Source organism: Myotis nattereri (assembly GCF_964212035.1).
Source record: "Myotis nattereri genome assembly, chromosome: 1".
NCBI classification, from domain to species: domain Eukaryota; kingdom Metazoa; phylum Chordata; class Mammalia; order Chiroptera; family Vespertilionidae; genus Myotis; species Myotis nattereri.
In genome coordinates, this window is record NC_138075.1 from 88006864 (window position 1) to 88023340 (window position 16477).

A 16477-nucleotide genomic window follows, 5' to 3' on the forward strand; every position below is an offset into this window, starting at 1 on the left:
TAACATGGCTCTGCTTTTCCCTCGAGTGATAAAAAGCTGTACATTTAAAATGACATCAGATCCATTCTCTCTAAAACAAAAAAAAAAGAAAATCTTAAGAGAGGGACATATCACCCCAGAATAGAAATGCCATAAATATAGGAAAATATAGTCACATTAAGACAGGGATGATACAGGAAGGCCATAGACCACATATAGCAAGCGTTCCCTTATTACAGTACTCTCATTCTTCTTTCGTCTGAGCACAACGTTTAATATAAAACAGTAGAGATGTCTTTGCCTTAGAAATATGGAATATGTTATACAATATAAAATTTTACAGTTTTTGGCCTATTTTCCTTTGTTTTCATAAACTATCTATTTAATTCTTAAATCTTTACCCCCATCCAGAGAATATCAGTGCTATTTTGATATTCTACTTTGAGAATATCAGAATAAGGGCTGCTCAAAAGAAATACTATTTGTTGTTGCAACTTTTTTTTGTTTTAGAATAAGAAAAACTTTAAAAGCACTATTTTAGAGGAATAAAATGAGAGTATTTATTGGGCTTAAACAGCCCAAAGTTATTTTTTTGCAGGAAAAACAAATTTATATGATACCTTAGAAGCTTGACTTTAAAGAAAATAGACTTATGTTGCCTTCCAGTCTTATGAATAAAGGCATTTTTTAGATCAGCAAGACAGCAAACTACCATTTGAAGTTTCATAAGTAAAAATGCATTGTACTTAGTCTAAAAATATGTAAAAGGAAAGAGTGTCTTACTAAGGGAGGACACTTATTTTCCCATCCCAGAAGCAGGGAAGGGGGGAACCCAGAGACTGTTTCCTATTCGGGGGAGGGCAGGGGACAGGCTGCCGTTAGCGATGGGAATGGAAAGTTGGGATTGTGGGGAGCTGGTGCTTGTTTCTGTCTGTACATCCCACTCTCAGCCCTCTGTCTTCAGTCAGTTGAGAAGTTTTCATGCTTCCTGTTCCCCACAGTGAAGAAAACCAACTCAAGAACGCAAGGGCACTTGATGGTTCTGCGGTTCTCAGAACGCCCCAGGAGGTCAAAGATACAAGACAGGATTCTCAGGGAGAACAAAGAGCAAGCCATCCTTACCCTTCCTGGGAAGCAGCTCTGCCTGAGTCTTAGTTGATCCCGTCAATCTGGGGAGTCTTTCTTTCTCATGACAGTTCTCTCCATGCACAGGGGCCACTCCTCCAGATGTGCTGTCACTGCTTAGTTGCTATCAGACCTCACTTAGGGAGCTGCTGGGAATTAAAAGGCCCAAAAAACTCTTGCTAGAAACTGGAATGAAGTTACTTTGGATAAATTAATTTTTCTTTTTTATTTTCTGCAAAGTAAACATTTTCTAAATGAGGTAACTTGATTACTGGGCTCTTAGCACCTATCAGGCATTTCTTTTTAGTGAACTCAAGGACTGCACCTGAGCAGTAGCTGTGAGGGGCTGTGCAGAGATCTAAATCCTGTGTATGTCTTTGTATTCCTCAGTGGAGTCAACCAGTCCCAGTCTGCTAACCACTGACAACACCCTTGAGCGTTCCTTTTTCATCCGAATGAAATCTACTCTGACCAAACGCGGCGTGCACATCAAATCATCAGGATATAAGGTAAGCTGGGCTCCGGAAGTGGAAATAGCTTTGTCTTAGGTCAATCCTGGATCATTTGTATTGAGTTTCCGAACTTCGTTGGGTCCGTATAATTGATACATGAGATCTTGAGCAACCCACAGGGTTCTTAGCTATCTTCCTGTCTCAAGGTAGGGCTTCATTACACTTTAGGCCAGTGGTTCTCAACCTTCTGGCCCTTTAAATACAGTTCCTCATGTTGTGACCCAACTATAAAATTATTTTCGTTGCTACTTCATAACTGTAATGTTGCTACTGTTATGAATCGTAATGTAAATATCTGGTATGCAGGATGGTCTTAGGCGACCCTGTGAAAGGGTCGTTCGACCGCCAAAGGGGTCGTGACCTACAGGTTGAGAACCGCTGCCTTAGACTCACTTCAGACATTACTGCTACACCAAATGCCTCAATATCAGGCCTTTTCTTAAAGCACTTGTGAATAACGCACCAAGGGCCTCAGCACATGTTAGAAATTCACTTTGTCGGAGAAGGTGAGCCAAATATATATCAGTCCTTCAAATGAGAATTCTGTAATTGTTGCTTGTCAGAATTCCACTTCTCCCACTTACCTCTTCAAAGTCTCCCTTCCTCTTGAGAGAAAGACTATCCATTTTAATATTTCAGACTGGCCACTGAAATTCATACATGTAAATGCGAAAAGCAGGTTGGACATCAGAAATCATATACCTTAGCACATAGAATACTCAGTATACAGATTATATGTTCCTCACAACAATGAAGACCAAGTCTAGAGCTGTAATCTGCATTATTATATCATTTTAGTTACTATAGCGACATAAATTAAGACCTATGAAACTTATGAAATGCCTTTGGCAATGTGAATCACATCACACTAACCAACCTCTCAAACAGTATTTATTACATGTGGAGGATAAACAGAAGTAGACTGTACTATGAATGTGGCCCCCACAACCTTTCCCTATTTCAGAGTGTAGGGCTTCTGACAGCTAAGCTCTTTAGGGTGACCCCCGTCAGCGAGGGTAACAGTCCGTATTATCAGGCCTTAAAAACCTGATATAAGTCATCAAGACTCTGCATAAAAGTCAGAGTCAGGCACTGTATTTGACATGAATTCTTCAGAGAAAAAAGACAGCAGGTTGGGAATCGGGCCCTTCCGTGCACCACCCGAACCTGAGCTGACTTGTCTAAAAGGCAGGCTCGGAGCAGCCATAGCTTTTAACAGGGTCAGAGTGAAGGAGAGGACCTGAGCGGCCACCTGCTGCTGCTTTCCCTACAGACCCCGTTACAACGAGATATGTTGTAGGAAAACAAACCAGGCTCTATCCTTAGGATCGTTTTGTATTTTCCTACCTTGCTGAGCACAATACATTTATTAGTTATTACTGTGTAGCATTAGCCAGTTTGGTTTCTATTGGTAAAATATGGGTTTAATGATTATTGTCATCCGAATGCGAAAAAGATACATTCTTTGTGTCCAGCTTTCAGGAGCTGTAGGGCTTCTTTTCAAGGATTACTGTCTGTCTGTCAGCATTTGTTCTTCACCTTTAGTGGTTTTTACTGGTTTGTAGGGGATATATCCCAGGAGTGAAGAAGGTGGGACAGAAGAGGTATAATTTGAAAAAGGAATATTTAGTGTAATTCAATGTCATTAATTTAATATTCTGAAAGAATGTATAACACCCACATGACAAACTAGAGATGTAAAAGCTCTGTAAAATTTTGGATCTGCAAAAATGTGGGATGTCTGGGTAAAAAATAACATGGGAAAGTAGTATGAGTTTCAATCTAGGCAAGAAACCAAGTAGCTTGGGTTCTGTTTGTTTTGCTATAGGGGAACCTCAGTAACATGAGCTGAAATTGGGCAAACTAACGTCTTAAATAGTAACACAACATTCATTCATTCAACAAATATTTACTGAGCTCCTACTATGAAGCCTCTTCTAGATCCTGGAAACGCAGTACTAACATTAAAAAGTCTCTGCTTCCATGGCATTGCATTCCAACCGGGGAGACAGACAATGACAAGATGATGAGAAGGGAATAAATAAAGAAGGTGGTTTCAGAGAGCAATGAGGACTAAAATAACAGCAGCTACATTTATGCACACGGCAAGGTGTAGGGCATGGTACTGGGTACGTGTATTAGCCCTGCCAAAATCCTAGAAGAAAATAGTCCATTGTTTTCATTTTACAGATGAAGGAACTAAGGCAGAAGAGGTCAATTGCATATCTCAAGGTCACAGGTTGAAGGGACAGAACTAGGTTTTGAACTCTGGGATTCTGGCTCAAAACCCATGTACTCAACCATGAGGCTACACTATTACACAGACAGTGAAGCAAGGTAATGTGAAGGCATGGCTGGTGGGGCCCCACATTAGTTAGGGGGGTCATAGAAGGTCTCCCTGAGCAGGTGACATGTCACCTGTGAGTGGTGAATGAGAAGGGAACATGATGAAAACGTAAGGAAGAAGAGTTTCTGGAGTTCCTTGGGTTTAGGATGAAAGACACCTTGCTGTAAGAAGGGGCCTTTGAGAAACAAAATATTAAAAAGTACAATCGTGGATGTCTAGGACTGGAAAGGATTTAGGACCTGTTCCCATTTCCATCCAATCATATATGTTAAAGTGATCACACTCTTGTGACATAACTCTGTCAGTACATCTTTCTCAAGGTATCATAAAAGTTTCCCTCCAATGCCTAACCCCTCCCCCAAACCACTAACAAGAGGAGATTCATCACCTCCCACCACCACCACCATAAGATGAATCATCCAGCAGACCCAGCGCTCCCCCTCCTCCCTCCACAGTGAACTTCCCTCGTTAATTAACCTTGTCTGAAAGTTAGCAGAAGAACTGGCTGTGAGAACCCATGACACGGCACAGCTGAATAACATCCCTATTTATCTGTTCATTCTCAGTAAATAAATCTAACAGCGTATAAAACATTCAAATAAAACTGGTAATCACCCTACCACCACACAATAAACACAAATAAAAAGAAACAACGATGATAATTTCTCCATATTCCTAATTTACTACCATTGCGTGCTTCTTTCTTTTCCCTTAGTTAAAGATCCAAGATGTTAAGCCTTGCTCAGTGCAGGTCATTATATTTCTCTCTATTTTTTCCTGTAACCTCAGCACATGGACGTTTCTGAATTTCTCCATCATTTTATCTGCCACTCTTTCTTTAGTGTCATTGTCACCGATCATAATAATTGTTACAAAAGTACCACTTATTGACTCTGTGGCAGACACTATACCAAACATTTTATGCTTATTTTAGCTACTCTGCACATTGAAGACTTTCTCTGTCCCAGGCATTATTATACCCATTTTTTAGGTGATGAACTGAGTCTTCAACAGGTTCAATAGCTACTGTGGAGTCCGGATTAATCCAGGTAATTAGGCTCCAGAGTTTGTCCTCTTCACCCCTCTGCTTCACAACTTAACAGATCTAGTCCAAAGAAGGGCTCAGCATGAGCAGGATCTCAACACATGAAAAATTAAAGTATTTTTTTATCTTTATTGTTGAAAGTATTACATAGGTCCTCCTTTTTCCCCCCTTTAACCTCTTCCAGCCTGCTCCCATCTCCCCCACCCCAGGCCCTCACCACCTCATTGTCCATGTCCATGGGTTATGCATATATGCATACAGGTTGATCTTTTCCCATCCACCCTCCCCTGCCTTCCCTCTGAGGTTCAACAGTCTGTTCATGCTTCTATGACTATTTTTGACCATCAGTTTATTTGGTTCATTAGAGTCCACATATGAGTGAGATCATGTGATTCTTATCTTTCTCTGACTGACTTATTTCACTCAGCATAATATTCTCCAGGTCCATCCATACTGTTGCAAATGGTAAGAGTTCTTCTTCCTTACAGCTGCATAGTATTCCATTGTGTAGATGTACCACAGTTTTTTTATCCACTCATCTGCGGAAGGGCACTTAGGCTGTTTCCAAATCTTAGCTATTGTAAATTGAGCTGCTAAGAACATAGGGGTGCATATATCCTTTCTGATGAGTGTTTCGGGTTTCTTAGGATATATTCCTAGAAGTGGGATGACTGGGTCAAATGGGAGTTCCATTTTTTATTTTTTGAGGAACTTCCATACTGTTTTCCACAGTGACTGCACCAGTCTGCATTCCTACCAGCAGTGTATGAAGGTTCCCTTTTCTCCATAACCTCATCAGCACTTGTCATTGGTTGATTTGTTGATGATAACACTCCCGACAGGTGTGAGGTGATATCTCACTGTCGTTTTGATTTGCATATCTTGAATGATTAGTGACTTTGAACATTTTTTGTCTCTTTGCTTTCTGTATGTCCTCTTTGGAGAAGTGTCTTGGTCCTTTGCCCATTTTTTAATTGGACTGTTTGTCTTCCTTTCGTTAAATTGTATGAGTTCCTTATATATTTTGGAGATTACACCTTATCAGATGTATCATTGGCAAATATGTTCTCCCATGTAGTAGGCTCTCTTGTTATTTTGATGATGGTTTCTTTTGCTGTGCAGAAGCTTTTTATTTTATGTAGTCCCATTGGTTTATTTTCTCTTTAGTTTCCATTTTCCTAGGAGATGTATCAGTAAAGATATTGCTAGGAAAGCAAATAGCTGCCGCAATCTTGAGGAAGAAAAACAACGTTGGAGGAATCACAATACCAAATATCAAGTTACACTACAAAGCCACTGTACTCAAAACAGCCTGGTACTGGCACAAGAACAGGCATGTAGATCATTAGAACAGAATAAAGAACCCAGAAATTGACCCAAACCACTATGCTCAATTAATATTTGACAAAGGAAGCAAGAGCATAAATTGTAGCAGAGACAGTCTCTTCAATAAATGGTGTTGGGAAAATTGGACAGGTATATGCAAAAAAAATAAAACTAGACCACCAACTTACACCATACAAAAGAGAAAACTCAAAATGGATAAAACACTTAAACGTATGACATGAAACCATAAAAGTCCTAGAAGAAACCATAGGCATCAAAAAAACAAACAAACCTGTGGCCTGGTTAAGACCTGCCCTTTGTGGCTCAGCATCTCCACAGCACCAGTTTACACAGTTTTGCAGGGATCTTCCTTCCTTTCCAGGGATTATAAATCCCACTCAGGTGCCCATGACCAAGAATTCTAGCTAAGGAAGTGCCATCTGGATCTGCTCATCTAAGTAGAGTGTCGCCGGCTGTTGCTTCCATGCCTCGGTCCTCAGGAACCTTGCCCTCTCTCTGATGAAGTTCCCCAACTGTGAGATGACATTCAGTGTCTCTCTCTTCATTTGTTTTGAAGTCCACAGTAGCACTGTTATCTGGACCGGCTGCTTTTTATGCCTCAGGGGCTTCCTTGTTGTTTAGGTCTCATTGTTGGCCACATATCTGAGCATAGCACAGCTCTCCTGTAAATTGCACTGCATCAATATTCTGCCTTCGTGATGGGTCTATTTCTCGGGGAAGTTACCAGGTGTAGCACAGAGGGTAAAAGGAGATCTGTAATCAGGGAAATTAGGGAAGTGAAGACTAATTAGGTCGTATCCTTAGTCCCTATCTTTGGAGGATGGTTTCCTTTGGCATGGGGCTGTCAGCTTTCCAGTCTGTTCTTAAATGCCTGCCAGCACCACTGTTGTTTCTGCAGTACTTACCCAACCACATTGTGATGTCCTAACTCTGATGGCCTGGGAGAGCATCCTGGACTGGGAATCACAGACGAAGAGAGAAAAGCGCCATCATAGTCATGTAATGCTGAGAATGTCTCTGAACTCTCTGCAAAGACAAATATCTCCCAGTAGCGAGGATTCCTGCTATGACACATCTGAACAGGTTCCTAGAGGGCATGGGGGACCTCCAGATGCTGACAAATAAATAATCCCCCACCTGAGACGATTTGGATGTGGATTTGCCTATAGCCAAGTGTTGAACTAAATGATTTCTGAAATCTATCCAGCCTCCTTACAAGAGTCATAAAGTATAAGTAAAAGAGAAAATAATGTGTAGATTCACTAGTTTATTAAGACTGCAGATATGCCTTAGCTTTAAGACTATATCTGAACATGAAGTAACAAAAGCAAAAAATTAGAGAGTGCTAATTATCTCTAGTTGCCTTCTCTAAGCACAAACATAAGTGCCTGTTAAATTAGAAAATCCTCTTGTTCACTTTTTAAAATTCATGGTCGTATCTGTTCTGTGGAGTGAGGCACTTTCATAATTTTAACAGTAATTTGTTTTATTTTGGGTGTCATAGATGCCTTTAAAGATTCGATGAAATTTGTCAAGTCTCTTTCAAGGTAAATTCATTTTGCATCAGGAAGTTCCTGAACCCTTGAAATGTTTCCAATGATTTCAGCTTATGAGACTATCTAATATGATATCTTGATATTTATTTAAAAAGAAAAAACAAAGTACGTCTTCCAGAACATATTTCACCAATATCACAGTAGCCCCTTCCTTTCTCACTTCTCTCTCCCATTTATGCATTAAGTGTTAATACCCAGTGAGGTCCTGTTGCAAAAGACATCAAACTTTAAACCTAATATTTAAAATTGCATCTGTTATTTTCAGTGGTACATAGTCCTCTTTTTTCCCCTCTTCACTTAGGTGTGCAACAGAATTGCATCACTAGGATTCCCAATGTCATAATCACAGCTGAGCAAAATTTAAAGTTGAAGGTTTCTCGTAGGCAAACGTATTCTTGACTGAATGTGTGTATTGACAAGTTTCAAGATAGCAATCTAAAAGGGAATTATTATTTACTGTTTCAACAATCTGGAATTTTAGTTCTTGGTTTAATTATTTAATGAAATACACAATATCAACCACTCCCTCTTGACCACCTGCCCCTTTAATGTGCTGTCAAAATTGGTTGAATCCACCTGCTTCTATTTACATTCCTCCAGTTTAGTGGGGTTTTTTTTTCTGGATCTGTTGTGAGAAATTACCAAATTACCTCCCAGAAAATTTTACTTCTCCATTCTATCCTGCATGCTGCTTCTGGAATATCTTCACAAAGCCCTAGCAATCATTTACTCCTCTGCTGCTAAATGATCAATGGTTCGTAGTGTCATGTATTCAAGAATCTGGCTCTAGGCCACCTTTTTTACCACCATCTCCATCATTCTTTCCTGAAACTGTTAATACCGATGTTCTAGGGAAATCCATCCAGTCATCTTTCCTGAAATAAGTTTGCATATTCATACTGCTATGCCTTTGACCATGCTGTTTTCTTGTCCTAAAATGCCTTCTGCCACACTTCCATCTCGAAAAATCCTAACCAACATGGCACCATGCAGATGCACTTTTTTATTTTCATCTCCTCCCATCCCCCACCCTGTCTCCACGCCTCAATTTTCTCACTGGTAAAATGAAGCTATTAGCTTTACATCACCCCCAGCGTTTTCCTGGGGATCAAATGAGGTAACACAGACTCAGCTAAGCATCTCTTCTCCATTTTAATGAATCACTTTCATATAATTTCGTATGAACCTTAACCTTATCAATTAGGAGCTCTTCTCCTCCTAGACAAGTGTGGACAGGCTAGATGCCCCCTGGATGTTTCTTCCTCTCTGAGATCCAGAGCTGTTCCAGGTGTTGGCCATATCCGTTCTTCTCCTGACGTCTTTGCTCGGCTCTGTGTTGTCTTGAAGTGATGACCACAGTGTTCCACGCTGTGCACAATGCAACTGTCTTGTCCAATCAATAGATGACTTTACAGAGAAACCAAAAATTCTGTCAACCCAGTCAGGTTTTCTAAGACTATGCATTTATTGACTTTTAATCAACCCAGACACCTAGAATAAACTAAAGAGGAAAAAATTTCCCAGGGTAGAACTTACAGGCAAAGGTTATTGTGATGAAAAATGCAAATAGAGGCAAGAACCAATGAGATCAAATTTTTTAAATCCTATTATCGCACTTTAGTCCCTGTTCACCCCTGTACAATTGTCTATTACAACGTGGTTTCCAGTGTCATTTCAAATACAACTGACATTGTTTCTGATCTTAGAGAATTCATTTCCCATTTCCAAGGCATGACAGTAGTTCTACCCTGGGATGTGTGGTTTCTGCCAGGACTAATTGCTAGCTATTTTACCAACTGGAGGCATAATCACTAGCCATTCTGTAAAGCATCTGTAAATTCTAAGTGTGTCAATAAATGCAACCCAAGTATCTTGCTAACTGACAGGTACTTCATTTCTCATTCTACAGATTTTAGAAAGAAGATAGGAGAAGTAGCCGCATCCTGTCCCTGAACAATGCTAGAGCTTTTCAGGTTGAATTTATTAGTCTTTGGTAACTAAAAATAATGGAAGTGATTATCTCTTTAAAAATGACATCATTGGTGCAGAAATTAACAACTCTTTCTGTATATAATTTCTTCACTAACAAATGCCCTTCAAGCCTGTCATTAATGTCTCTGTAAATATGTTCTCAGTCTGGTAGATTTTAAGATAAAATCTTTCTATTATGAGACTTTGGCCTATTAAAAAGAGTTTTAAAAGAAAAATAAACAGAGTTAAGCACTAACAAATAAGCTCAAGTACAGTTCATCCCTTTTCCAGGCCCAGCGCTCTTTAATGTTCAGAGATGCCTAATAGCGGCAGAGGTGCACCATTTCTGTTTCCTTAAAATAATCTCTTGATCCAGTGATCTGAAGTAACAGTTCCTTAACTATTTACAGATTTCAAGGGCTGCCAGATACATTGCCCTCTTTGACCCTCATTACCTAAAGCCACTTTACTAGAGAGTGATTAAGCACACAAGCTGTGATGTCACACAGTCGACGATGTGGACTTGGTCCTGCCATTCCTGGCTCTGACTTGAAATAAGCGCATATTTCCTCCCCTGTAGAGTGGGAATACCAGTAGGACCTCCTTCATAAGGCTATTGTGAAATAAATTGAGATAATGCAGGTAAAGTACTACCATAATGCCTGGCACACAATGAGCTTGAAATATATGTTCATATGTGAAGTTTCAAGTTTATGGAACTTGTGTTGTGAGGTTGATAAAGGTTAATCTAGGCAATCCACAACCTTAACTTCTACACCTCTGCATATGCACCTGTAACTATGGGAAGTAGTAAATCGTCAGTAATATTTCAGATTATCTCCTGGAAGTTATATGTGTTTAGAATAATAAATGATTTATTCCGAATATAGAAAATGCATTTATTTCTGGGAAATTTCTCTTTGCGTAAGTGTCCTGGATATTGATTTGATTATAAGAGACAAAATATGATTGAAATACGTCATTTGTCCCTTCAATAAAAGGAGCACATACCCAGTGATTTTCTTTGGAATTGATTTAGCGTCATGGCAAGACTAATATTGCCCTTTAATGCAAGAAGTGAAGGAAGGGCAGGGCCAATTTGATGTTGCTGATCTCTGGAGTAAATAGGGCTCCTAGGATCCTGTAACCCACAAGGCCCTAGCAAACTACCACTGCGGCATGAACCCAACTGTATCTCAGAGGCACTACAGGACACTCCAGTGTAAGGGAAAGGAGCCAGGGTTCAGGAGTTCATATGCTTCATGTAGAGACTCCCAGGGCCAAGGAAGTCACCACATCTACATCTTTCCCATCTCTATCTCTCCACCAACAAACTAAAGAAGGCCTCATTGCAAAGTGTGCTTTGAGTTACAATAAGACTCTTATTTAAACAAAAGTCATCTTTAAAAGCAATTCTCAACCCTCTGTAGTAATATTCAAGGGAGAGGCATTGGACTGCTGCTTTGACTGTGTGTGTGTGTGTGTGTGTGTGTGTGTGTGTATGCGCGCGCGCGCACGCTTCATTGTGTTTGATCTGAACTACAAGTGGGATACAGATCTCCCTATGTTGCCATGTTGGAAACATCACTTTCTACTCGTTGTTGGCAATGATTTACAGAAACAATCCATGTAAGTTATTATTAGACTGGTAGCAGTATTTATACTTCCATACTTCCCTTTCACCAGGGCTTTTGTACCAGGCCCTATTGCTAGTAAGATAAGTTGAAGTTTCCTTCTTTTTCCTTTTAAAAAAGGCTGCACTAATAGTTGACATATGCTATGACATTTCTTGTACTATCATATACAGTTTTATAAATCATCATGTATTGAACGTGTATCCCACTTGCCCCAGTTCTAGTTGTTAGAACTCTGGACGCACAATCAAGAGTCACTTGCTTAGTACTCGGTGGTTCTGAACACATTCACTAGTCCTCATAGACCTTCGTCAAATGTCCTTCAAACCCATGACGCCTTGAGAAGTCAGGAAATCAGAGTGGCTTCATAGGGGCACACCTGGTGAGGGACCCAGAAATCCCACGCTGTTGCCAGCACACTGCTTCTTACTTGCTCTCCAACACTGGACAAGCAGCCTGGTGATTTGAGGCTTCTGTTTCATTGATACAAAGTACAGTAAGTCCTTACTTAACATCATCAGTAGATTCAGTGGCTTTAACTGAAAGATGTATAATGACACCGGTTTTGTCATCAGCTAATTGATATAAACAAGTTCCTATGTCTTATCATCAACATTATAACGAAACAACATTATAACAAAACTATGCTGCATGAAAAGTTATTTGAGGACCTTCTGTATACAATAGGACTTTATTTCAGTGTTCTTAGTCATCTGACATCTGAAATTATATCCTCTGCAGCTCCACTCTCTACATATGGTGAAAGCCCCTTTGGGGTATGCTGGCTGAAATGAAATGGAGGATCTGCCTCATCAGGAGCAGCCTCTGACTCTTGGGAAGACGGAGGCTAAAGCCTGCCAGGGGGTCCCTGTGAAGGCTCCCCACAGCTGCCCATGGCCTCTCGCCAATGCTGGTTTGAGAAACTGAAATATTAACGGGAACATTTAACCAAATCATTACCCCAAAGGAGAAGAGATCTGGGGATTCTATAATTCTCAGGGAGGACTCAGTGAACTTTCGTACCATGTCCTATGTAGAGACAATGGATAGATTAGAATCTGATAAATCAATCCAGATCCTAAATTAAAGATAAAAGTAAAATGCTGATTTGAGAGTTAATACTCTGTTGCTTAATTCCATGGACAGTGACAAATTTCTTTACTCACTTTAACACAATATGTACTCATTCCTCTTTTTATGCCACAAACATACAACATCATGTTCTTATTAAGCTTATAAGTCTTCCCCTTTAATTTTTTTGCAGTTGGCTTACTGGTGAACACTTTGTAAGTCAGAAATGGTTATAAATTTCCATTTGAAGGGAACTACAGTTTATAATCTGCCTGGAAGAGCCCTTCAGGCAGTTGAGTCCTGGACAAATGTTCTTTAAACTGATGAGTGGAATTAACAATATTATAATTGTCAAACTGCTCAAAGAGAGGTATCATGGAATGTAAAACATTCTTACTCTTGAACTGTTAAGCTCTATGGATGAACCCTGTGGAACACAAAAGGGACAATGCCTCACACCTCCAGTTCTCAGGCACACAGGGAGCCCCGTAGGTCAGTCACAGAGAATTTATAACCCACAAGTCAACATGGATTGACAGCAAGCCAGTCAGTAGGTGAAAAGAGAGTAGAGCCCAGAACCAACAGATCATATTGTCACTGTCCCACACGGGACTGACAAGATGCCAAACCCAGAGGGTTCCCTTGTCCAATCTTTCTCCTCAGACCGCGGTTTTACCCTGACAGAAAGCAGCAGTGAAGGTGTCCCACAAGAGCTGAAGACACTTTTTGGCCCCAAAGAATCCTTTCCTTCCTGCATCCATAAATCTTACCTCCTTATCCTGCCATCCAATCCGAAAACATTTAAAAGGAAGGTGCTCTGCTAGAGAAAATTCACAGGCACCTGCTGTTGATTTCCTGCCTGCTCAGAATATTTTTATGCAGCTGTGATATCGCAGAGTGACTCTGTTCAAAGCACTGAGCAGTGAGGCTCAAACAAGAAGGGCATCCAACAATATTTGGTTATAATGATGTCAGCTACTCCTCTTCTTCTACAGCATCAGTAATCTGTCATTCTAATAATAATAATTCCCTTTTGACATCATGGAGGAAAGGAGAAATCATCACTGACATCAAAAATGAGGTGATATTTCAGCAGTATTATTTCACTGAAGATAAAATGGAAAGCTTTATTACTCCCCATGCCTTTGAAGAAAAGGCTGAGCAAGGCATATGCTGACCTTAGAGCTTATCTATTTCAGTTCCTTCCAGACTGATGTGAAATAACTAACTTTAATGATCCCAACTAGAGTTTCGGATCCTGCTTTCCCGCCAAAGCTTTGCATCTACATAATGGAAACTTTTTCAAAAACAAGTTTTATCAGATCATAATAAACTGGAAATCAAAAGGAAAAAAAAAAGTCCAGTGTGACCCAGAATCATCTATAACTTTCAAGCTTCAGCATCACCTTTTGTTCAGAGTATTTACGCATTGATTTCACTCAATCATGCAGTCAATACTGATTGTGTACTGTTGTGTATTACACACTCTACTGGGCACTAGGAAGACAAAGATGGATAAAACAAAGTCCTTGGTCCAGAGAACAGAGTCTAGACTTAGGCAGGCACACAAAGTAATGACTATGAGACAATGTGACGTGTGCTTTAAAGGAGATATGTCTCAGGAGCCATAGGATGAAGTGAATACCTCTGGTGGAAGAGGAGAGGGGCTCACAGCGGGCATCATGGTAGCCAGACATGAGGGAAGGAAACGCTATGCAGAGGAAGCAGTATCAGCACAGAGATGAAGGCATCAAGTGCATTGAACAGAAAGGAATCTGTTCCTGAAGGGACTCGGGGGTGAAGACATCTAATCTGACTAAGCAAATGCAGATGGAGCAGGAGTCTTCATCCAGTGCAGTGCCAGCCCAATGGACGGATCAGCTTTCAGGGTAACAGGATGAAGATTAGGACTGCTACATTCTAACAAAACTTCTGGCATTTACTGTAAGAAAAAAAAGTACTGCTTTCTAACAAGGAGACCAAGAATGTTGTTCGTAGCCTATAGTGTAAGGGAATAAGTAAGTGGATTTAAGTAAGTCATCGGATAATTCCTTTTGGAATTTTTCTCAATTTATTTTTCCTTTCACTATTCTGGCCTACATGAGTACAGGGATTTCTTTTTCCCCATGAATCTTAGTTGCTGGTATAAATAGACATTCTGAAAGGAGGAATATGACTTTCCTAGAGCCAGTCACTCAAGAAAAAAACTAAAGACGTTATGCATTAAAAACTTAGATTGTGAAATGAATCAGAAATGGGAAGCATCACACAGATCTCAGTCACCCAAGCCCTAACAGTGCTCTGTACACTGTGAGGGAGCTGAATTCTCTGGCACATCTGGGTATTTGGAACCATGTAAGCGAAGCTTACATTTCAGGCAGCCTAAGATTTCCCTTAGATTGACCATTTAGTAAACCTCCTGGCTTTAAGGATGATGACATTTTTCTCATTAAAAAAAAATTACTTGTTCTTCAACTCATTTTACTTCTAATTCTAATTGGTTATTCAGCCCTTCTACTAACAGTTGCAGCCTTTATAAAAATTGTTATCTGAGCACACAGTCCCTTTGTTCCAGTAAGACTTGAGCATGTCAGATCAGTTACAGTTCACTTGCAATTAAAGAACTGTTGTCAAATGAGCAGTAACCAATGGCATAAAATCTGAGTTATAAATTTGCAAATATTCAATATTTTAAGTGATTTTTAAAAATAAAATACAGTATATAGCTACTGGATTTTCAATATGAACAAATTTTCACCCTTTTTCTGTCCCTCTCCCCAGAAAACATAAATTTATATCCCTGGATTGAATGCTTACTTTTTAAAAAATAAACTTTTAACAAATAAAAAGAAGAAAATCTCTTTTTCTCTATTTTTGCATAGTCTGCATTTATCAAAGATAGTGTGAAACTTTGGTGCTTTGTGTTGCAGATCACTAGCGGGGCTGCTTTTTATCTGCTTGATTTTGTTTAGTTTTCTTTCCCAAACATCTTTTTTTCTTCTTAGAATAATCGATGTTCTCAATTGCTCTCAAATGCTTCTACTTCTATCATCACACAGCTAGTGCAAGCCTGCACACTTCCTAACCATGCAAGAGCCACTGAAGGGTAGGTCTTTTTGTTTAAGTCAGCTCTCCAGATGCAAGGGAATCAGATCCCCAGTTGGCGCTGGACTTTTTCACTATCAGATACAGAAGCTAAAAAAAGAGAACTGGACACAAATGGGCCTGGCTGTGTGTTGGGTTTCTCTGCATGCACTAAAGCAACACAGAGCTCATGCACAATAAACAAACATGCATTATGGGTTGTTTTCAGTCACTTTATAGACATATGCATTCATAAATTTTGATATGGTTGTAAGAAGCCGACTTTGATGGGACCAAACTCACAGACGAGCATTCGATCGCTGGAGCAACCACAGTCTAACTTTATGTTGACAATTTATCAGCTCTTCTCCGTCAAGGAAAATTGTTTTTTAGTGCTTGCCTATTAGCAATCACATGCATAATATGAAATTGAGTTTTGGGGAGGACGGCCTACCATCTGTCTTTCTGATATTTTTTTTTTCAGTGTTTCACGCTCAAGTTCAACTCTCTCGTCTCAGAATGCTGTAAAACAGGATTCACCCATAATATGGGCACTTAGCAAGAGAAATGGGCCAGATACTGATGTAATCTTATAACTTGCAGACTTTTAAAATAGAAAATCATTGGTACCCCAATCTGTGCATTATCTTTTGAGTGCACTTCAAATTCTGCCTGCCTCTCAAAGCCAACTTTGGTACGGCTGCTTCTTCTTAGAGAGCAGTTCATTAGTGTGCCTGGAGAAGTGTTAAAACACTTTTATAAAAATAAAAATTCAAAGAGAAAGTGAAATGCATTGTGAGGTTAAG

General features: G+C 39.8%; 1 protein-coding gene across 12 annotated transcripts in view; it reads left to right on the top strand.

The window, feature by feature from the left end:
- The window catches only part of NPAS3 (neuronal PAS domain protein 3), a gene marked incomplete at its 5' end in the record, with an annotated part of 907100 nt that overhangs the window by 838657 nt on the left and 51966 nt on the right, over window positions 1-16477 (top strand). For all 12 annotated transcript variants that reach the window (XM_081089871.1, XM_081089875.1, XM_081089876.1 and 9 more), the window contains one exon: window positions 1495-1613. In XM_081089871.1, coding sequence (XP_080945997.1) covers window positions 1495-1613 — 119 coding nt within the window. The remainder of the gene's footprint in view (window positions 1-1494; window positions 1614-16477) is intronic.